Here is a 22,472-nt window from a genome sequence, read left to right as displayed (position 1 = left end):
AAAATGGGTACATGCCTAGGGGTAGGCTTAGACTTCTTCTTCACTCTCAGGTTGATTGTAACAAAACTGAATCCTAAAGTATTTGGATTGAGTAGAAATAAATTCCCATCTTGGGGAGGTTGTCCATCTTCAACCCTCAATCTGGCTCCATCATGTCTCTCAACTTTACTTCCAATATGTATTGTTATCTTATGCACATGTGTTGTAATTAATTTCAGCATTGAGTTATTTGGAGTTAGTTTTGTTATTCTGGAATAACCATTGAAAATAAACGGAAATATTAATTGTTAAGCATACCACGTTATATGGGGCGCTTACAGTGGTATCCTAGTTGAAAGCAACTCCTAATCTGTGAAAAGTGAGAGTGCTTTGTAGGCAGGATGCAACAAAGTAGCAAGCCATGGATAGGCCTTTTCATCCACTTCCATCTCTTCTCCACGAGTGCCAAGATAGCATCGCATCGAGGAGTAGCCTCAAGGGGATCATTGAATTTTAAACTAAAAAAGGAATATATTATATGAGAAAAAAGAAAGAATAAACATTTAGATTCATCATTCTATTTTACTTTATTGAATTATTCTTATTTACCTTCTTAGCATATACTCTGGATCAGGCTCATCTAGGATTGTGGTGCGATGAATCTTGGCAATGGCCTATCTCATAAAGTGAGTGGGGGGCTGCAGATGGGCAGGCGAGGGCAGGAGAGGGGCAGGAAACAGCAGCGCAAGCTCACCTTCGTTCTCTCTACGTGTAGCGTGGCAGTCCAATTTCCTGGAAGCTTCCAAAAAATTGAAGCCCCCGCCTGCCCATCTGCAGCCCCCGCCTGCGCCTCTGCTGCCCCCGCCTGCCCGTCGCCTGCCCCGCTTGGCCCTTTGCTGCCCTAGCTGCTCTCGCCCTTCTGCTCTCGCCTTTGCCCCCTTCTTCTACACCTGCCTCTATTTCAATAGCATTTTTATTTGGATTCAAGTTGGCCGTCCACACTTTTTTGATTGGCTTTATGGCTTCTTCTGCCACAGCCAATCTTTCGTCACCGCCAACTGGCCGGGAAAATCATCAATTTTTCACAAGATGAGCTCACTTCTCTTCAGCACGACATCGAACTTGAGGTCTAGACCACCCTTGTTCGAGAGGTTATGGGTCCCACCCTTCCTTCTCGTTCGAAGGCCCGTGAATGGCTTCTAGCAGCTCTCCCCTCGGAGCTGATCGTGCACTTCCAGGATACTCGTTTTCTTGGTCGAGGCTTCTTCCAGGTGGACTTTCATTCTTTAGAAGCTACTTCTCAGGTTTTGGTTGCCAGTCCCTTCCCTCTTGGTCCTAGGAAGATTTTCTTTTTTCAGTATACCAGGTGGGCTTTGATCCAATGGCGGAGGATCAGCGCCTTACTCCGGTCTCACAACGGTTCTCGGTCCTATTGGAAGCTTTTAGCTTCCATAGGGGCATCCTTTGGCCAGGTTCTAGAGGTACCAGTTCTTCCGAGCTCCCCTGCCTCAACTTCCGAGATTGTTGCTGCCACTCTTGATGGTGTACCCCGAGTCCTTGTGCTTGTTCCTGATCCATCGATTATTGACGATCATGTTATGCTTCAGAGACCCGACGGATCTCATTTCTGCCAGAGGATGGAGATTGCAAGCAGACCTGACCAGTGTCAGATTTGTCGTCGACAAGGGCCACATTGCTAGAGATTGTCCCTGATCAAGGGGCCATGCTAAGAGGCGGCGTGGTCCTACCCATCAGATGCCTTTTGCAGTTGCCGAGACTCTAGTTGCTTCTTTGCCACAGTAGACCACACAGCATTGGGTTGTGGTTAGGGATGGTAGGCACCCTCGGACCCCCGTACCTGCCTCTTCACCCACACACCTTGTGGAGCACCCTAACCCTTATGCAGCTCTTGCCTCACAGGATGTTGATCCTACTTTGGAGGATGAGGCTTTGCAGGCACATGATCTGGATCCTTCACAGGAGGATTCTGCATTACAATTACATGATGATTGTACCCTTGAGGATGATGTTGCACATTCACATTGTCATGGTACCTCTCCAGTTTTGAGGACTAGCCCTGGCTTTAAACATCGCTAGATTTTCCCTCCCTTACCTATGCGAGACGTACTTCTGCCTCTAAAGGGGGTCCTTCGACGACCACGAGATGTGGTCGTTCCTACCATGAGTCCTTATGAGGATTGTCTCTTGGAACATTCAGGTCTTGGGGTTTTTTTTTTCCACGTCGGCGGAAGCAAATTGTAAAAACCCAGCTTCATTGTGCAGTCCCTCACAGGTGGACCTATGGATGTATTGCTCTTGCAAGAGCATAAACTGGATGCTAGCCAGGGTGGGAGATCATGCAAGCTTCTCTCAGGACACACCTTTTGGTCACCAGCCGTTGGTACCAAGGGTGGTGTCTGTATCTCTGTTTCAGCTTTGATCTTGCCTTGCATAATTGGACATGGTGTCATTTTGCCTGCGAGAGCGTAGTGGATAGAGTGGATTGGGACTTCCTTGAGGGTATGCTTAGCCATATGGGCTCTTCTCAGAGATGGATCAAGGGAGTTTCATGCATGTATCGTGATGCCCACAATAGAGTGCTTGCTTGAGGTGATAGAGGAGAGCGGTTTTAGATTTCTCGCTCAGTACGACGGCGTTGCCCTTTAGCCCCATTATTATATATCATAGTTGCAGAGGCCATGAGCATCTTTCTCCGGTCCACTGCTGGTATTTCTGGATTGAGGTTGCCTCTTTGTAGTCAAGAGGAATTGGTTGACTCTGAGTTAGCTGATGACACAGCCATGTTCTTGGAGGCTTCACATATATGCCTATGTTCCTTCTGGGTAGCACTAGAGGAGTTCTTTTTGGCAGCAGGGGCACTCATTAATTGGCACAAATCTGATAGTTTTTGGGTTAGTGATTCACCAAGAGTTGCTTGGGGTGCAGAGCTTGGTTTTACTTGGATCAGCAAAGGATGCACTGCTAGATATTTGGGATGCCATGTTGGGATTGATATTTCTCCTGCACAACAGTTTGCTTCAGTACTTATGAGTATCCGAAAGAAGCTCCTCCATTGGAGCTCCAGGAGATTAGATTTAGCTTCCAGAGCTTTGGTGGCTAATCAGGTATTGCTTGCCTTAGCTTGGTTTATTACCTCTTGTTGGTGCTTCTCTCGTGCGTGCACTGGTGAATTGTAGAGATTGATCCGCAATTTTCTCTGGCCAGGTTTGGATGGCACCTCAGACGCTCGTGCCAGGGTAGCTTGGCTCACAGTTATTTAACCCAAACAAGAGGGGGGCTTGAATATTATCGATCCGAATGTTGTGTGCAGGGCATTGCTCTGCAAACTTGTGGTCAGAGGTTTCATACCAGGCACCGAGTCTTGGAAGGATTTTTTCTTGTCTCAGATTTTCGAATGTATACCCAAGGTAGGGATAGATTGGATGCCCAGAGGCTGATACCATCTTCCCCTCTTATTGCAGCCATTGTCAAAGCATGGAGAAGCATGAGATCTTTTTTGCGACAAAGGCTTCCTAGGTCTTTGGATGAGGCTGACCGACAACCTATTATGTGGAACGAGCTCATCAGGGATGAGGCCGGTCGCCGGTCGGCCACTTAGTGCATCTCGTTATATGCAGTGGTAAGGATGGGAGAGATGTGCATACACAGTTCTTGCTTGGAAGACCTTTAAGAGTCATCCGGAGGATCGGAGAGCTGCATCCATTCAGCATCTTAGGGGCTCTCGCATTCGTATCGATCAGATTGATAGATGGATGCAGCTATTCTGCATGAGTGGCTCTCTGGGACCTTTCATGGAGACTATCATCCAAATTGGCTGGGAGTTTTTTTAAGGATAGACATACCTCTGCAGGTCATTGCTCTCCCGGGCCAGGAGGCTAAAGATTGCATCATTTACTCTTATCATGCCTAGAGGGAGATTGAGGAGATGTAGTATGGAGGAGATCATCCCAGATACTAGGCTTAGTCCAGTGAGGATTGTTAGCATTGGTTCATTGACTCTTCTCCTCAGATAGTGACTCATGGCTCTTGGTGTTTGTGGTTATATGGTGGAAGGCCTATCAGATATCTTTAGTGGGATCCAGGAGAGTGGGAGTGGATGGATGCCTTCGATCCTTTGAAAAGCCTTCCTTTTTTCAGTTTCACTATCCAGAATGCTTCTCCTCACTCGATAGATGCATAGGATCCCTACTCTCAGGCCTCATTGGGAGAGCTATGATATTTCTCAAGTGATACAGCACAGGTATTGGCATAGACTTTGGCACTCAAACCGAAGGAGACAAATCTCTCATTTCTTTTGGTTATTCTTACATGGTGGTCTCCCCACCAATCAGTGGAGATCGGTTTTCGGTGTAGCATCTTCTTGTCCTAGGTGTGCGGCAGATTCTGAGACTGTACATCATTGTTTATGGGGATGCAGCACTGCACAATAGATTTGGGGTTCTGTAGCCCAACTTATGGGCAAATTGGGTGGCCGAGCCATGCATGTGACTTGGGGGGTAGTTGCTTGGCTCTCCCAATCCGTTCCGTAGCTTTTTTAAGAGGGCAGTGGTACAGATTCTGCTATTTTCATTCGTAGAGGTATTGTCCAGCATGGTTTATTGCAGGATGTCCCTCACTCTGATCTTGCGGCAATTGGACACATTGTTTGTAACCACTTGAACCACATTTTCGGGGCCAATCTACAAGGATGATGGATGCATGAAATTTGAATGAGAATATGGAAAATAAATGAGACTTGAAAGTTGAAACTTGAGTAAAAGACAAAGGCTAAAGCTTCAAACTCAAAGTTGTATCTCATCTTGATTATGGCTTGTCGAATGTGGCGATAGATGAAATCGCCCGAGGTCTTCTTCCCTACCTTTCCGACATCCACGGCCCGCAAGAAGTAAGTGCCGAGAGGGCAAGATACTAGTATGTTGAGGATGCCCCTCTTCTTTCTATCGGTCCATCCGTCAGAGAGGATGGAACACCCACTCGGACGGGCTCGAGGGTCCCATCCCACTCGGACGGGCTCGAGGGTCTTGTTGATTCTCTCCTTCTCTTCATCAATTGCCTTCATGCGCATGTCATTGTAGGTAAATACCATGCCAAGGGCCATGGCATGGTCCTACTTCGGCAATGGCCCTCACCATCCTTTGCCATTGAGGAGTTTTAAGGACACGAAATGCGAGATTACACTCAAGTGCAATCTCCATATTTTCCTCTTGTTGCTTTGCTCGGACCCAAGAGAGACGGGTCACATTCGCTCCAAAGGTGCCTCCAAGAGTGGCTTGCCTCTTGTGTGGAACCTCACTCACTTGGTCTCGTTGATGAGGGGTTGGATCGGTCAAGGGCAGAAGGATGAAAGGATGTATCTTTTGCTGGAGAGATGACTTCGTCTTGAGCGGCGGCAATGGTGGGGGAGACTCTTCTACTCTCACTTGCTTTGCCAAGCAAGAAGTACTTCACAATGCCATCGGCAATGTTTTGAGGGATTTTCTTGCATGCAATTTGCCCCCCCCCATCTAGGAGAGATGTGCAAGAAGGTCTACGAGCTCGCTGAAGCTTCCGCTCCCCCCCTGCTCGCGCTGCTGCCTGCACACCCTCCCCCCTTCCCGCCCACGCGCCTGTCCCCCCCCCCCCCCCCCCCCGCTTGGTTTTCTTGCGCCCCCCCGCCCCAGCGCTGTAGCGCCCGCCCCCTGCTCCTCTCCTTCGCGCCCCCCTCCCTTCTTCAGCGCCCCGCCCCCCTCCGCCAGTCTCCGCCCTCTCTTCCCCCCCACCCCCCTTTCGTGTTGCTCCCACCCCCCTGGGTTTTTTCTTCGCCCGCCGCCTTACCCCCCCCTCCCCTTCTTTCTGTTTTTTTTTCGTCCCCTGGGTTTTTTTTTGCCTTCCGCCTTCCCCCTCTGCCCTTTGTGTGCAGCTTGGCTCTTGCAGGACTCTCCGCATTCGCTCCGCCTTCGACATAGCTTCAGACTCTGATGGAGGCTCCTCCTGCCCCACCTCAGAGGGACTCTCCCGCAGCCCCCTCGCCCGCCCCTGAGGATACCCCCATCAGGCTTCCTCTTTCGCCAGAAGAGGAAGCGAGCCTCGCCGCAGAGGTGGAACGCCTCCAGGCACATTCCACCATCTGCCGTATAGTCGGCACTCGCTCCAGCAGAGGGGAGATCCGGGATCTTCTCCAAGCCCGCCTTCTTGCAGATGTGGGCAAGATCCTGGACGTTCAGCTACTGGGCCGTGGACACTACCAGGTGATCGTTTACTGTCTTGTGGATGACCACCATGAGGTTATAAATTGCACTTTCTTATTAGGTGAATTTGGGCATGTTCCTAGATTCATCTAGGTATTATCTTTATGCTATATTAGAAAACATACATATTTCACATTGTGAAGTTTTCGTCCAACTTGCAGCGAGCTGATATTGTGATAATTCTTTCTACCTTTAGTGGTGCATATGCCCTATCAACTACCTTTTTGTTGTAATAATTCTTTCTATTTATTATGATCCTTAGTACTAGGCTTCATTATGACCGAGTTTGCCCTGTATCTCTAGAGCTCTAACAAAAACTTAGTACACAGATCTTTGTATGAATTTATGCTCTTATGTGTGTGTGTGTGTGCGCGCGTGCGCGCAAGTGGGGCGTGTGTGTGGGAGCATTTATTGATACCAAGTTTTACACCCACTATTGGACATTGATGACGTTAGTGGGGATGTCGTAGTATCTAGTCCATACCACAGTAACATGAAACATTTCGTTGTTTCAAAGTTTTCATTTCGTATGTTTTCGACGAAACACAAAGGTTTTGAAATGATACTTCTTGTATACACATACCAAATTTATAACATAGCCAAGAGAAAGATGAAGATACATTTTTTGGGACTAGTGGGTATGAAAGTCATGATTTTGGGAGTAGGTTTTTTGGTATTTTCAAAATTTGGGCAAGAAAAGGAGAGGAAGAGTGGAGGAAAGAAACAAGTTGGAAGGGAAGAGGGAGGTGAGAAGAAAAGGGAAGGAGGTGAGAAGAAAAGGAGAGAAACTTGGAAGACAAGAAAAGGAGAAAGAAAGAAAGAAAGAAAGCTGTATTAACGTCTACTAGAGGCCGAACTCGACCTATGAGACAAATCAATGTACAACTGTTAATGCCTTCTGGATGTCCAGAAAAAAAAGGACAAAATGAACATGAAATAAACTATGAAAGTACTGAGCTAGTGGGGGGTTGTGATGGATGGAGCACTACTACTAGAGGCTTAGTATGCAACCTATATGCGCAGGGTATACAAGAATGCAATGCAGATCTGTCTGCTCCAACCAGTACCATAATGGAGGTGTAATATGCGATACATAGGCGATGGCGACGCAAAAATACCTCGGAGCATGATCTCTGGGTGTGAGTGTAAGTGAGCTAGCCGCTCCTGGATATGGTGCTGATGTCGAGCCCGTATCTCTGCGATCTCCCTCTGATGTAGTCCCGGAGTCTGGTAGCTTGGTGCTCTCGGTCTCCGTCTAGCTCGGAGGTCCGCAACGCGCTGAAGTGTAACCCCCTCCTGTGTCAGGATAGGCACTGAGATAGATCTCTGGAAGAAATCAGTGAGCTGGAGCTGTCGCCCACCTCTCCTTGTGGTATGAGTCTGTATCAGTGTCTCTCTGTGGCGCTGTCTCTCTAGCAAGAACTGGCCAAATTTGCGCTGGTCTGTCGATTCCATGATCTGGCGGAGGAGGAGGGAAGAGGAGGGGTGGACCGTGTAGGAGAAGAGAGAAAGAGGAAAAGGGAAGAGGAAGAGGAGGCGTGGAGGAGGAGAAGTGAAGGAGCAAAAAGGAGAAGTGGACGAGGAGAAGAGGTGGAGCAACAGGTTGGAGTTGAGAAGAAGCGTCGGATGCGTGAAGTGGCAAATGGGCAGCAAACAAGGACAGAAACGACGGAAAAAATCGCATTTGCAAAAAAAAGCCTTCTGTCCTTTTTTTTAATCTCACTTTACATGTGGGCGAAACACCATTTCGATGGGCAGGTTTCGTTTTGTTTTGAAAGGTTTCGTGCCGTTTCGAGAGGACAAAACGGGTTTTTATGTTACGATGGTCCATACTATGCATGATGGAGTTGATGGTTTATTGTCTTGTGGACGACTCCCTCGCTAACGGCGAGTTTCTGAAAAGAGACTTCGATGGAAGAGAGGGACTTCTTATATATATATATATATATATGCACGATGTGTTTCATGTCAGTTGGGTAAAACCATATGTAGGTCCAATCCCTTCAAAATTAAAGATGAAGCGGAACGAGACATAGTTGACGAAGCTGAAGTGATGGTTCCCAAGCAGAACCTTATGCACCGCTTCAAGCACGGCTCCAGCTGAAGACAAAGATAATTCCTCATGAAGTTTCAAGACCGAGGGACTCACAAAGGGGTTTGGCTTGACAAAGAATTCTTCGAGGACTATCCGGCTTTATTGACGGACTATCTGGAGGCTATGTTGCTTCCGTCAAGTTAAGCAGAAGGGGATGTCACGTGCATCCCGCACTTGGATGCCACATGGACATATCGGTACAGCAGGTGCAGGACTTGGAGTGGAAACTGGTCCCAGGTGAGCCCCAATCCGGGACGAGTTAGCCAAGGTTGCACTCTAAGCATTGTACAAGTCTTGTACATGGTCTTGGTCAGGTGTGCATTGTCTTGCACATGAAGCAGTGCCAATCTGTACTGTGAGTCTCCATCTGGAATGATGTCAGTTGTCTTGAGTGTTTGGTTTGCAACCAAATGCGAGGCATCTATGTAGAAGCATGTAGTTGCATGTAGAAGGGGGGGGCAGCTCTTTGGGCTACCCCAGAAAGGGGTGTTGTATTCCTTGAGTAGGCACCGGGTACGGCTTAGGGGTCACGAGGCCCATGGCCTTTTCCCACTAGCTAGGAACGATAGGGCATGTTGTTGGCCAGCCTTAGGAGGCTTGGACAGCATGGCAGCCAGGCAAGGGGGCTGTGGCCCAGTCGGCTAGCCCTTGGAAGGGGCTGCACAACTAGTCGGCCAGCCCCTAGGCAACCTAGGCAGCCTGTTGGCCAGCCCTAGAGACTGGACAGCCATGCGCAGGGTGGCCAGAGCAGGCTAGGCAGCAGCCTGGACAGCATGCGCAGGGCGGCCAGCAGCATTGTGTGAAAGCGCATGTTTAAAAGCATTAGAAACAGGTAGTGTAGAATAATATGCAGGCCGACTGCTTCTAGAGCAAACCGACCACGGTGATCGGCCAGACCTGCACCTTGTCCCACCAGCTGAGAGTGGAGACTGGGCAAGATATGGGCCCAGGGCGGCCGCACCAGAGGATAGGATATACCAGCTCTGTCACCGTGGTATTTGATGCTAAGTAGGAGGGTGAAGCACTTAAGTGGCTTCAAACCATGCCAAGTGCCCAGTGGAGTGTGATCGGAGACCCCATGGCCCTCGCCCATGGCCCCGTCACCACCGGAGGATCCGGGCCATCATCTCCCATCATCGCAGGACCTCACGCCAGCTCATTTTTACCACCTTGAGCACCATGTCATAGCAGTCGATGAGGGTTGTATTAGGGTGATATGAGAGCTCTCTACTCATGTACCTAGATCAGATTTTATAGTTCTAGATTTTGTTATCTTTCTTTATTACTATTTTGTACCTAGGATGATGTACCTCATGGATATTAGGTAACCTTTTGGTCTCATAGGTCATTTTGGCCTTTTGAAGACGTTAATAAAACTTACTTTCTTTCGTCTTTCTCGCCCACGGCCACGCCACCATAGGAGGATCCGAGCCATCATCTCCCATCATCACAGGACCTTCTCGCACCGGCTCAGTTTTACCACCTTGAGCACCATGTCACAGCGGCCCATGAGGGATGTATTAGGGTGATATGAGAGCTCTTTGCTCATGTACCTAGATCAGATTTTATAGTTCTAGATTTTTGTTATCTTTCTTTATTACTATTTTGTACCCACCAGCAGGATGTACCTCATGGATATGATGTAACCTTTTCGTCTCATAGGTCATTTTGGCCTTTTGAAGACGCTCTCTCTCTCTCTCTCTCTCTCTCTCTATATATATATATATATATATATATATATATATATATATATATATATATATATATATATATATATTTGCACATCTCTCTCTATGTTGTGTGTTATCTTCATCACAAAAGATTGCTGAATTCTGTGGATCCAATAGGTGGCTAGATTCTCCAATGATCAAGGCACTTCCCTATTGTGTAGGAGAGGTGGAGAGGAAAGTGGGTCTAGGTGGCAGTCACTTTGTAGCCTATAAATTGAGCACTCTCTCCTTCACGTGTGTGTGATTAGAGAGTGCCTGATGGTGTAACCCTTGTTGGTTGATATAATCATCATGTGTGATTCTTAGTGGAAACCATGCTCTCGTCCTTGAGTTATTCATTGTGCTTAGTCTCATTCATTATGGTTAAACTATTTGCTTAGTGCTAGCTAACACTTTGTGTGTTTAAACTTTATCTCTTAGTATCATTCATCTTAGTGCTTAATCCATTTGCCCTTTGCTAATCTTCCCTCTTAATCCCAACAATTGGTATGAGAGCATTAGGTTTGTATTAGGGTTTCTCTATGTCAGTGATTAGGAGCCTTGATTAAGAGAGGGTTATTAGCTTGAGAGAATAGCATCTTTTTGTAATCCTTAGTGGATATCTTTATAGCATAGTTGCATCGTACTTATCCGATGAGTACCTTCAGTACTTTCCGTACCACTCCATACATCCTCATACAGATAAGGTCTTCGTACCAAATATGAGGTCAATGTACAACACTTATGTGGCTTGTTTTTTAATTATTTTAGTAGTCAGTGGTCATTGCTCAGTATGGATGTTAGATATTTCTTATTTTATATGCACACACACACACACACGCACACGCACACGCACACACATATATATATAGTAAAAACTATGAACGTACTTAAAGTACTTATCTTGATGCGTACTTTACATACACGTACCGTACATGCACCGTACCTAAAGTACTCAACCACTATGCTGTATAGCCAATGGGCATTTTTTATTTTGCAATGTGTGTGTTTTTTCTCTTATCTACACTTATGTGTGATATGTACGTAGATCAAGAGAGAGTGTTAGTTTGTGGGATCTACATCCGTATATTATGGTGTATGGTCACCTTAATCCTTAGAGGATTAAAGTCTAAGGTTCTAGTAATAAGCTAGAACTGTGATTTAAGGTTATAGTAATAAGCTAGAACTGTGATACATCAAAGACTGGGTGGCTCCACTAGGTGGCTAGAGTATTTTGTCCCTGCAAAAATTCTTAGATGCGCTGCCAATATCATATAACCCTTTCTTTGACGACTATTTTAAAGTATAAGAGATAGCTTCAAGGGAGAGACCTTTGGAAGATTTATTGTCTTCCTAGTTGTTTGCATGTGACTCTTTCAGGTTACATGCCCTCAAATGATGATGATTTTTTTCAAAGTTATATGAACAAGCTGTAGTTATTAAAAAGTTCTCTCTAACATCCCATGTTGTAAGAGCTGACTAAGATCCAATTTCGTTAGTTAAAAGTAGATCCTAAAATAACCATCCCAAGCAATCACACAACAAAATCGATGCACCCATGACCAACTCCAGTGGCAAAGCTGACCATTCATAGGAGGTAGAGCTATTTATCGGAGTCATGATTCACACTCAGATGTCAGAGCTGACCATGCATAGGAGGTTGAGCCATACTTAAAAATTCTTTCACAAGCACATGATACAAACATGCTCTGATACCAAAAATGTAAAACCTCATTTCTTTATCTCTGTCCTTACTTACCCAAGATTGCTGTATGCATTTGGGTTTGGGCTTCCTTGTCCCTAACCTAAAGGGTTTTGCCCAAACATATTTTACTTATGTTATTCAAGTCTCAATCATCAAATTATTTAACACAAAATAGAAGCTAGTTAAAAGACAGCATAATTTTCAGATTACAGCTAAATATGACAAGAAGGCAATAGTGCAAGAATAGTAATGAGAGCACTATTAGTGTGTGTATGAGAGAGAGAGAGAGAGAGAACTACACTAGGGGCTAGTCTGGAATCCCCCTCAGAGGCAGTCCTGGGAACCTCATTTCTTGTTTCAATCGGCTGAGTATGTCAACACATCATTCGGGAGAGGAGTTGAGCGAAATGGATGATCAAAACGAGAGGAGGCTACCTCTTTATATAGCTTTGGCTAAGCAAGAGAGCTGACACTTGCCAAGCAGGAGGCTCGGGACACATCAACCATCTATCATCCTGTCAATCAGGGGAACTTGTGGCACCTTAGGGGCAATGTGTCATGCCACCGATGAGGAGGGTACTTGACACCTTGTAACATGCCACAAAGCATAATCAATGGGCTTACGCCAAATACAATACATCCTTTAATCAATAGATGCCATGCTGAGGGTTACACTTCTTCTAGGGCATTTCATTTTCATATACCCTTTTAACTCGATATGTGCATGATATATATATAGCTATATTTTGTTATGTTGATATGCTTATCCTCAGGCTTGTGTTGGAAGGAAGCCATGTGCCCTCCTGTAACATCTTTCCTTACTCTAAACATGACTTATTTATCAACTGACTTACTGTCCAAGTCTAATATTATGGGGCAAATCATTGAGGGCTGTAACTTCAAGAAGCTACCAGGTTTGTAACTCTTTATCGAGGTAGTGAATTTATATTCATATTTGTGCATTGAGGCTTTCTTTCCTGAACAACATGCCATCCTCATTCCTGTGATGCTCGAAATTCGTCTTTCTTAGATGGGTCAAGATTATACAAAAATCAAAGAGCAAATGCATCGCTTACTTGGTGCTATTTTACTTCAAAATTTTCCAAATACTTCACTAGATTGGGTACTATTTCATGTTTGTGTGTGTGTGAGAGAGAGAGAGAGAGAGAGAGAGAGAGAGAGAGAGACTTTAATGTCTACAAAAGACCAAAGGCTCTATGAGATCAAACGTGTGACAATACATACACGAAGTAACTGTATCATGGAATAAAGATCAAACAATTTAGCTAAAAACAGAGTGTTGAGGGTATGACAATGTTACAGTATATCCATGGAGAGAGAGAGAGAGAGAGCTTGTCATGACTGTCAAATAAACTTCAATCAAATCTGATGGTTGTTTTTTTGATCATGTATTTTTTGCAAAAATACGTGCGCGCGCATATTTTTTTAACCCAAAAATGTGTTCTCAAACTTGATTTATTTTATTTTGTTTTGTTTTGTTTCAGCTGGGATAAGAAGCCATTATGGAATAGGGACACTGTCAAGGTTCCCTTAGTTGGCCTGCTTGTTGAAAAAGTGCGGAGAGGAAACATGCTACTTACCCATGTGCTGATGGGTTTTGGGAAAGATCGTAGGCCAAAAACATCATGAAAGGTAATTTTTTCCTTTCTGCATATTTGAAGGCTGATGTAAGCAAACAGTTATGGCTAGATGCAAATGGCAATTATGTTGTATAGTTGTAGTAGGCTCTTATGGTATGCAAGCATGCGAGCAGCAGTTCTTGTATATGCGTATTAGATTTTTGATTTAGTTTAAGATTTAACAGACTCTGTACATAATCTTTGCAAAAGCTTGAGTTAAAATGAGCATAAAACCATGCCTTCTGTGCGCGGTGTAATAATAGTGGTTTTGATGATGCTTCTTTTTAAAGTTTTGACAAAGTTTGTTAATCTAGACTGTGGAAAACAAATATGGATTGGATTATTGAATGTAATTAACATGTCTACCACAACACACTTTCAGAATCTGCATTGGTAATCTTGTTGCTCCATCGCTGCATAATAAAAATGTGTTGGTATCACCATGTATAAACTCTTATTTTGGGGCTTCAATCTCTGAACCCTATATATATATATATATATATTTATCTATTTCCCTTTCGAACTTACCGTTTTTTCAGGTTAATATCCTCGCTCTCCATGGATTTAATGGAATGCCATAAAAAGTTTTGTGAACGCTTAATGTGCCATCATGGATTTGATGAAATAATTGCTTATAGTTCCACAAAAAAGTGTGCCACCATGGATTTGATGAAATAATTGCTTAATTTTATCTTCTAATGAAGTGATGGCCCTTGTGAACGATTGGATTCGTCCAAACATATTAATGAAAGAGAAGTGGGCTCAAGATCCAAGCCTAGGATATAGCTATTAGAGTAATTAGCTTGGATTGTGTGCAATGTTTTTATTATGCAAGCTTGCTGAACTAATAGCTGTTGAAATAATTTAGTGTGTTTGGTTGTTATGGTTATCCCTTTTTGTTAATCTAAACATTTGCTATCCTCCTTTCAGACTTGCAATTTGCAACCTTGCCCTAGACTTAAAGAAATTAAAAATTGAAGGCCTAGGTGCTATCTTAGCCTTCATTTGAAGCCCACTATTAAGGAAAATTTATTTTTATGGCCTTTATTTGCAAGTTCTTTTTAGTGGTAGCCTTAGCCGAAAGGTTGAAATGGCTTGGATGCCCATTGCACCCTTAAAGTTTCAAGCTTCCCTGCTATTGTCATATTTAAATAATGAATCTCATTCAAGAAAACCTTAAAAGGACAAGACATCCATTTACAAAGGAAAATTTTCAACTTGTTTTTTTTCCTTGCAATTTTGCACTTTACCCATTTGTCTACAATCTTCTCAACAAACTCCAAAGATAAACAAAAATGAGTGTCATTCGGCAATTCAATGAATAAGGAATGGGCAATCTTATCGTAAGTTTGTGTTGTATTTTCTAACCCAAAAACAAGACGTTTTAAGGTTTTTCACTTTGAGGGTAGAAAATAGAGATACTAGAGGAGGCGCATGCTTCACTACCTTTGCCAAATTGTTGTCAAGTTGTATAGGAATACTTAATGGCATGGAATATGTGCAAAAAACCCAATGGAGGAAAAATTTGCATACATATCTTTTAAGGCATGCTTGAATATTGGAAAATAGAGATACTAGAGTTGGGGCACACTTCACTACCTTCATTGCTAAATGGTTGGCAATTTGCAGGAATACTTAATGGCGTGGAATATGTGCAAAACCCAATGGAGGAAAAATTTACATACATATCTTTTCAGGCATGCTTGAATATTGGAAAAGCTAAAAAGTAGGTATTTTGGGCATACCACAACTAGAATGGACTCTATGTGATCTCTATATGCTTGTCAAATGGGCCTCAAGAACAAGGTATCCTTGACTTGAATCATTTTTTGTGAAAGAGCATACAAATATATGAACCACCATATAAGGAACAAACTCGTCATCACATTGCCAACGCTAATGATGCACATATTGCTACTCGAAGGTAGTGTTCTTGCATCTTAGATCTTTCCAAGCACACAAATACAAGATTTGGCAAGAGAGATTTGTGTGGGAATGTGATGACGCTTCTTCCAAACATTCAAATTCAAGATGTGAAGAAATTTTCTTTTAGATTTCAAAAACTCAAGATTGAAGAAAAGATGTACAAATTCTTACTATTCCTAAAATCCAAGAATTGCAAGATGGTGGTGCTCCATGTTTTAGAGAATATTCTATTATCTCCAATTTTGAAGAAGGCCTGCATTAGAAAACTCACTTCTTTTTTCATATTTTAAGACTCTTTTCTTCTCAATAAATTCTCTACAATTCATTCTTAGTATATATTGTGCTTCAATAATACTTTTGTTGCTCTCCTCGCAATACAAAAAATAATAATAACATAAGTACCTTGTGTTCTTGTTTTTGCATTGTTCTTAATTGTCATGTTTTGTCAATTTCATGCTCCATTCGATGAAAAGTGTATCTTTCTTTTTGAATTTTCAATCTTTTTAATTTCCTCTTAATCCATCCAAATTTCACATTGTTTGGAGTATAATTAGCTATATTGTTAAGTTATTTCAATGTTTATGGTGTTTGTAATGTTCAAAGATTATTGTAATGTCGCATGCTAGATGATATTAATATATGAATGCTTAGTAGGAGCCTATGATAATGCTTTGGAAGGAACATACAGGTCTCTCCTCAAAGTACAAAGAATTAATATACAGTTTGTAGAAGCATGTAAATAAAAAAACAGAGGGAAGACCAAAATGAAGGATATACCTTTCTTATAGTCCCCAAAAGCATGGAAGGTGAATTTCATTTACTTGAGCTTTTTAGGTACACTTTAACAGGATTCAAATATTTGTGTTCCTTGATTGCACCAATTTTTTTCTTAACCTCAGAGTTTCCAAAAATGCATTGGGTGGTTCTACTTGTGGGAACATCAATCACACTAATGCCTACAATCTTGTATCAAGGATGTTTGCCTAGCAGATACTGCAGCTCTATCATGAGAAGCTTCATTTCATCCAATCAATCTCCTTGGAAAACCAACTGTTACAAGGTCACTCTGAAACAGCCTGTAAGAACTGAAAAGCTGAGTTTTCACGTAGCAAAGGTGGAGGAGGTTCGATCTCTGCTGCCAAGTCTACATCAGACATGGACTTTGAGATATCCTCAAAAGAGAAGGGAATACTGTGAAATCAACCCAATTGCCACCAAAATCAGCACTAGGTCAATCAATCAGATTTTCTCATCTAATCAATCAACAACAGCCTTCTTGCATTTTCAAGGTATTTGATTTGTACACATGGTTAACACAATGTCAGACAAACAGGAACTCCACGACTAGCTTACCTGGAGTCGTCGTCAAGCAAAAACGAGCTACTCAAAAAAGGACTGTTTGATTCTTCTGTCATGAGCTTTCTCATAGTGGCTATAACCTGTACACAGTTTGGACAACAAGATCGATAACATTACCAAGCATACGAAAAAGCCTGCTAATTGAAGCACTGCAGCATCAATAAAACTGGGAAGAAGTATCATCCATGCTGGCGCCAGATGACATTGAAACTGGGGAGGTGCATATCATCCGAGAAGCTGTTAACAGGCTGCTGATTTCTCTATTATTCCTTAAGCACATGCATAGACGACCAATCCGCCAATGTCGACCATCATACAGCTCAGTGATGCTCAATAAACTCCTGCTAAGGAAAACTCTCAAGTCCACAATGATATCTTACAACCTCAACAGAAGACTCAGTTTTGGTGTATGACAGCAGGTGTGATGTTTCTTTTCTTTTTCCAAGAAAAGAGACTGCATTTAAGTATGAGGGAAACAGTACAGAATCTAGGAAATATTACTGTGTAGTAAATTATTTTCTATGTAGAAGATCAATATATGTCTAGATTACTATCTAGGAAACTATTTCTAGATATATGATATTACTATATATTAATGTTTTATATGTTGGATTATATAGAAATTATTTTCTGGAATGAGGATCTAGAAATGGTTAGTCCATTATTTTTAGATCCAAACTTTCCCCATACTTCCTTTGACCCATGATTGTTGCACTGCACTATTTAGACACATTACTATATATTAAAATTATACATGTTGGATTACTTTTTTCTAGAATGAAGATCTAGAAATGGTTAATCCGTACTTTTCCCCTGTGATTATTGGATTACATTGTTTAGAAACACTCTTGCCAATGCAAAACCTCAGATTTTAATATCCTTTAGTCTTACCCTAGGAGTATTTATTTAGACCTTTACAATAAGGGCACACTACCATCCATGACCTCCCCTCTTGCCCTAGTTCCCATTCACAACCTCCTACCTATCCTCCTCACCTTCCTCACCTCTCTTGTCTATGTTGATCCTTTCATCAAGCCCTTCTACCATGAGAAGGCATGCTTCCGAAGACCCTCAAGTTGCATGAAATCCTCCACAAGGGGTGAGAGAGAGAGTGAGAGTGAGAGAGACCTAAGAACATAGGGCCAATGGAGAGGGCAATCTACGAACACACAAGAGGGGATTTTTGATGCACTAGGGGGAGCGAGAGAGAGAGAGAAAGAGAGAGAGGGAGGGGGTTTGATGCTTTGAAGCAAACATGTGATGCATTTAATGTTAAATAAGAAGCCTTGTCACACAAAGGTAGAAAACATGTGAATGCATTTAATGCATTTAATGTTAAATAAGAAGCCTTGTCACACAAAGGTAGAAAACATGTGATTGCATTTGAGGATAAATAAGAAGCCTCATCCTAGAGTCAAAAGATGCTAAATTTGCATCATCTCATCACATCTTTAATAGTTCCAAAACCTCAGTATTGTTTATTTTGAGTGGGGAGAGAATGTGTATATGCCCTCTTCGTAGGTAAGGCCATTTAGATTTGGTTATTTTTTTATTATGCATTTTAAATGTTTGGATTTAATTTTGGGGTCATTTTTTCGGTGGAAGAATTGATTAGAGTTAAATAGGAGTTGATTTTTTTATTTTAATTTTGGGGATTCTTTGTGGAGGAATTGACGGTTTTTTAAAGGTGAAATTGGAAGCCTAGTACTAAAGTCAAAAGATGCTATATTTGCTAAATTGGAAGCCTAGTCCCAAAGTCAGAAGATGTTAAATTTGCATCATCTTATCATGTCCCCAAGAGTTAAAATACCTTAGTATTCTTTATTTTGGATGGGGAGAGAATGTGCTCTACTTAAGTCTTCTTGGTAGGTAAGGCCTCTTGGATTTGGTTATTTTTTATTTTGTTGTTCAAATGTTTGGATTTAATTTTGGGGATGTTTTTTCGATGGAGGAATTCACTAGAGTCATTATTTTGTCTTCTTTCATTAAAGAGTTCATTACAACTTGTAAGTTTATAATTATTACTCTTACACCATCTAAGAAGATTATTAGCAAAGTATTGTTAAAATGTCCATAAACTTATTTTTTTCCTTTTTCTAATAAAGAGGTAGGTTTATATGTAAGCTTTAATCATTGCTACTCCACTCCTATGTTCCATCATCCCCTCTCCCTCCCTTTTGTGCCAATGCCTGCTAGAAATGTCTAGAGGGGCAGTCGACAAAGTGATGACACCCAATAGGCACCGACGCTTGCAAAGCTATGTGTTGGCACCCACCCACCCACCGACGCTTGCAAAGCTATGTGTTGGCACCCACCCCCCTTTCATTTTAGGTGCATGCATAAAATGATTGGAGGGGTCCCTAGCCTTCGAAGTAGTCTAATGGGCACTGAATCTTGTGCATTGGCACCCACCTGTTAAGCCTACAAGGTTTGTTCAATTGGCAACACTACTAGGTGTGGTGTAAAAAGATTTTTCCAGTTTTACGTATTGCATTTCACATGAGAAGGTCACTCAACCTTGCATGGGAGTGGATTAGCACATACAAATCTCATGCCCATCAAACAAAATTCATATGTTGTGCAACTACCCCCCTTCCATGCGATGTACATGCTGCAAAAGCTTAGAAGAGATGCAACAATGCGAAGTACACCCAATGGGTATTGAGCCTTGCAAAGATGTGCATTGGCAAGAATCCCATAGTCATGCAATTTTTACTCACCATTTGATGCCATTCAAGTGAGAAAGTGTGGCCAAAAGTGGCCCAACATTGGCAAGCATAGTCATGCAATTTTTACTCACCATTTGATGCCATAAAAGTGAACAAGTGTGGCCAAACGTGGCCACACATTGGCAAGCATAGTCATGCAATTTTTACTCACCATTTGATGCCATTCAAGTGAACAAGTGAACAAGTGTGGCCAAAAGTGGCCATGCACTCAAACCCCACCCCTAGGTGTGGGTTATGGTGTAATGTCCAATTTAACCATCACTATTCACATGAGCGAATCCCCATGTATATGCAAGCTTGTGTGGGTGCAGGTTGCCCCTAAACTCATACCACATCTCATGCCCAATCGGATTCTATTTGTATGTCCCCCACACACCCCTCCTTACCTTTTATGTGTGGCTGATTAATTAGCATCATGGTTTGAAGATTTAGAGAGAATATGTGAATACATTACAAATTAAATAATCACATGAGAATGAGGCATTCCACAAAGGCATAATTGTATGTTTGGTTTTTAAACTAACTAGGCACATAACATATGTACAGTAACCTTTAGACAGATGAGGATTACTTTCCAATAGATGCAATACCTAGACCTAAATTCCACCTCTTGCCTAGGGCATAATAAGCTCACCATCTCCAGCTTCTGTGTCGATTCCATAGAAGATGGCCCTTGTCTGCATAACTTGAAAAACTCTCATTATTATATAGGAGAGCACTCAAGTAACTCTTGGCCTTCCATTTCCAAAGTGACTCTAGGCCTTCCATTTCCATGTGTGACCCTTGGTTGCCTGACCCTAACCTCAACCCAAGGTTAGGTCTAACCCTTGCCCCACTAGAGTATGTTCCCATGCTCCCATGCTCACATACCTAGGGTGGGTTAGTCTCCTAGTATATACACATATAATGGGCACATAATACCCCTCATGTGAAGCCGTTACTAAAAATGAAGGGTCAATTTGGTGTTTGGGCCCTGTTTTGGACGCCTGTTGTGCGGCTATATTTACTTTGTAAACCCCCATATGAGTTTCCTTTAGTCTAAACTACCCATTGTGACCCTCTGATATATTATCTAACATGGTTAGGTATGGTATAGAAATCTCTTACAAATGACATCACAAAACATGCATAAAAATCCCAAAATTGATCAAAAATGGATATCTCTAAAATCACTCAATTTGTGACCAAAATTAATCTTTTATGTCCTCCAAGTATTTCCCACTTTTAAACATTAAATATAGATGCTAAAAATCACCAAGTCAACTGGACCCAAAAATACGTATATATGAGTATGTTACATTCTCCCCAAGTAAAAAAAAGAGCACTGTCCTCAATGCATGAATTGAGGATAGTGACTCCTCACATGATTCTTGGACAACCAAGTAGCATCTTCAGTCGGATAAGTCTTCCATTTGATCAAAATATCAACTATGTCCTGATGTCTAAGCTTGCTAACTCAGTGATCCAAAATTGTCTCTCATTTTATCTCAAAATTTCCCACTTCCTCTACTCTTGTACTCACCAAGTATGTGATTTGGATCAGCCACAATAAACTAATGTGAAACACATTATGTGCTTCAACTCCTTTTGGAAGCTATAGGCGATAAGATTATGTTTCAACCTTCTTAAGTATCTTGAAATGTCTAGCATATCTAGGTGCCAATTTCTTAAATTTTCCAAGTCTTAATGAACTCTTCTTTGGCTTCACCTTTAAGAATACCATTTCACCCTTATTGAATACTCTTGGCTTTGTTTTCTTGTCTGCATAACTGTTCTAATGACTTTGAGCAACTCTTATACATTCCCTTATGTATTTTGTGTGCATCTCCATTTCATCAAACATGTGTTTATTTATCTCTACCTTTCCAACATGAACATACTATAAGATAGGTGACATACAATCTTGCCCATATAATGCTTTGAATGGCGACATGAATGAAGATCTAGAATTAAAATCTAGAAATGGTCCCATTATATCTAGATCTAAAATTTACTAGACATGCAAACTTTGATTTTAATGTCCTCTCTTACCCCACCAAATGGACTAGAAACTGTGCCATCTAAGGTTTAATTATGTCGATCATTTGAGGTAATGATGCGAGTGGTGCTTCGGGTCTTTGCAATGATGGCACACTACCATCCCTTACCTTTCCTCCTGCCCTACTCCCTAGTTCGCGACCTCCTACCTCTCCTCCTTACCTTCCTCCCTAGTTCGGGTCTTTGCAATGATGGCACACTACCATCCCTTACCTTTCCTCCTGCCCTACTCCCTAGTTCGCGACCTCCTACCTCTCCTCCTTACCTTCCTCCTGTCTCTACTTTACATTCATACTTTCATCACCAAGCCCTTCTACCACACAAGAAGGTTGCGCTTCCAAAGTCCCTCAAGATCCATGTGGTCCTCCGTCGGAGAGAGAGAGAGAGAGAGAGAGAGAGAGAGAGAGAGAGAGAGAGAGAGAGAGAGAGAGAGAGAGAGAGAGTGCCAGGCTAGCAGAATAAAAATGAAAGGGGACAATATGGAAACAATAAGGTGACAAAGGTAGAAAATGTGGGTTGTGAGAGTTAGACTTAGAGGAATGGGGAATGGAGAAAAAGAGAGAGAGAGAGAGAGAGAGAGAGAGAGAGAGAGAGAGAGAGAGAGAGAGAGAGAGAGAGAGAGAGAGAGCGCCAGGCTAGCAGAATAAAAATGAAAGGGGACAATATGGAAACAATAAGGTGACAAAGGTAGAAAATGTGGGTTGTGAGAGTTAGACTTAGAGGAATGGGGAATGGAGAAAAAGAGAGAGAGAGAGAGAGAGAGAGAGAGAGAGAGAGAGAGAGAGAGAGAGAGAGAGAGAGAGAGAGAGAGAGAGCGCCAGGCTAGCAGAATAAAAATGAAAGGGGACAATATGGAAACAATAAGGTGACAAAGGTAGAAAATGTGGGTTGTGAGAGTTAGACTTAGAGGAATGGGGAATGGAGAAAAAGAGAGAGAGAGAGAGAGAGGGAGAGAGAGAGAGAGAGAGAGAGAGAGAGAGAGAGAGAGAGAGAGAGAGAGCGCCAGGCTAGCAGAATAAAAATGAAAGGGGACAATATGGAAACA

General features: G+C 42.5%; 2 protein-coding genes across 4 annotated transcripts in view; one reads left to right on the top strand and one right to left on the bottom strand.

Annotated features, from left to right (window-relative positions):
* LOC147608347 (Nuclear transport factor 2 (NTF2) family protein) overlaps positions 1 to 13,651 on the top strand; it is a 58,505-nt gene extending 44,854 nt beyond the window's left edge. For all 3 annotated transcript variants that reach the window (XM_086788953.1, XM_086788952.1, XM_086788951.1), the window contains one exon: positions 13,242 to 13,651. In XM_086788953.1, coding sequence (XP_086645079.1) covers positions 13,242 to 13,386 — 145 coding nt within the window. In that variant the 3' untranslated portion in view covers positions 13,387 to 13,651. The remainder of the gene's footprint in view (positions 1 to 13,241) is intronic.
* A 2,673-nt stretch (positions 13,652 to 16,324) lies between these two features.
* Positions 16,325 to 22,472, bottom strand: part of LOC147608346 (myosin-11-like) — a 342,241-nt gene continuing 336,093 nt past the window's right edge. Inside the window, exon 40 of the transcript XR_015264460.1 lies at positions 16,325 to 16,354. The gene's annotated coding sequence lies outside the window, so the exon portion shown is untranslated. The remainder of the gene's footprint in view (positions 16,355 to 22,472) is intronic.

This window comes from Cibotium barometz, chromosome 53, assembly GCF_041138505.1.
Source record: "Cibotium barometz isolate CiBa-2024 chromosome 53, ASM4113850v1, whole genome shotgun sequence".
NCBI classification, from domain to species: domain Eukaryota; kingdom Viridiplantae; phylum Streptophyta; class Polypodiopsida; order Cyatheales; family Cibotiaceae; genus Cibotium; species Cibotium barometz.
Note: the sequence above shows the minus strand (reverse complement) of the source record. Positions and strands in the feature narration are given on the sequence as shown.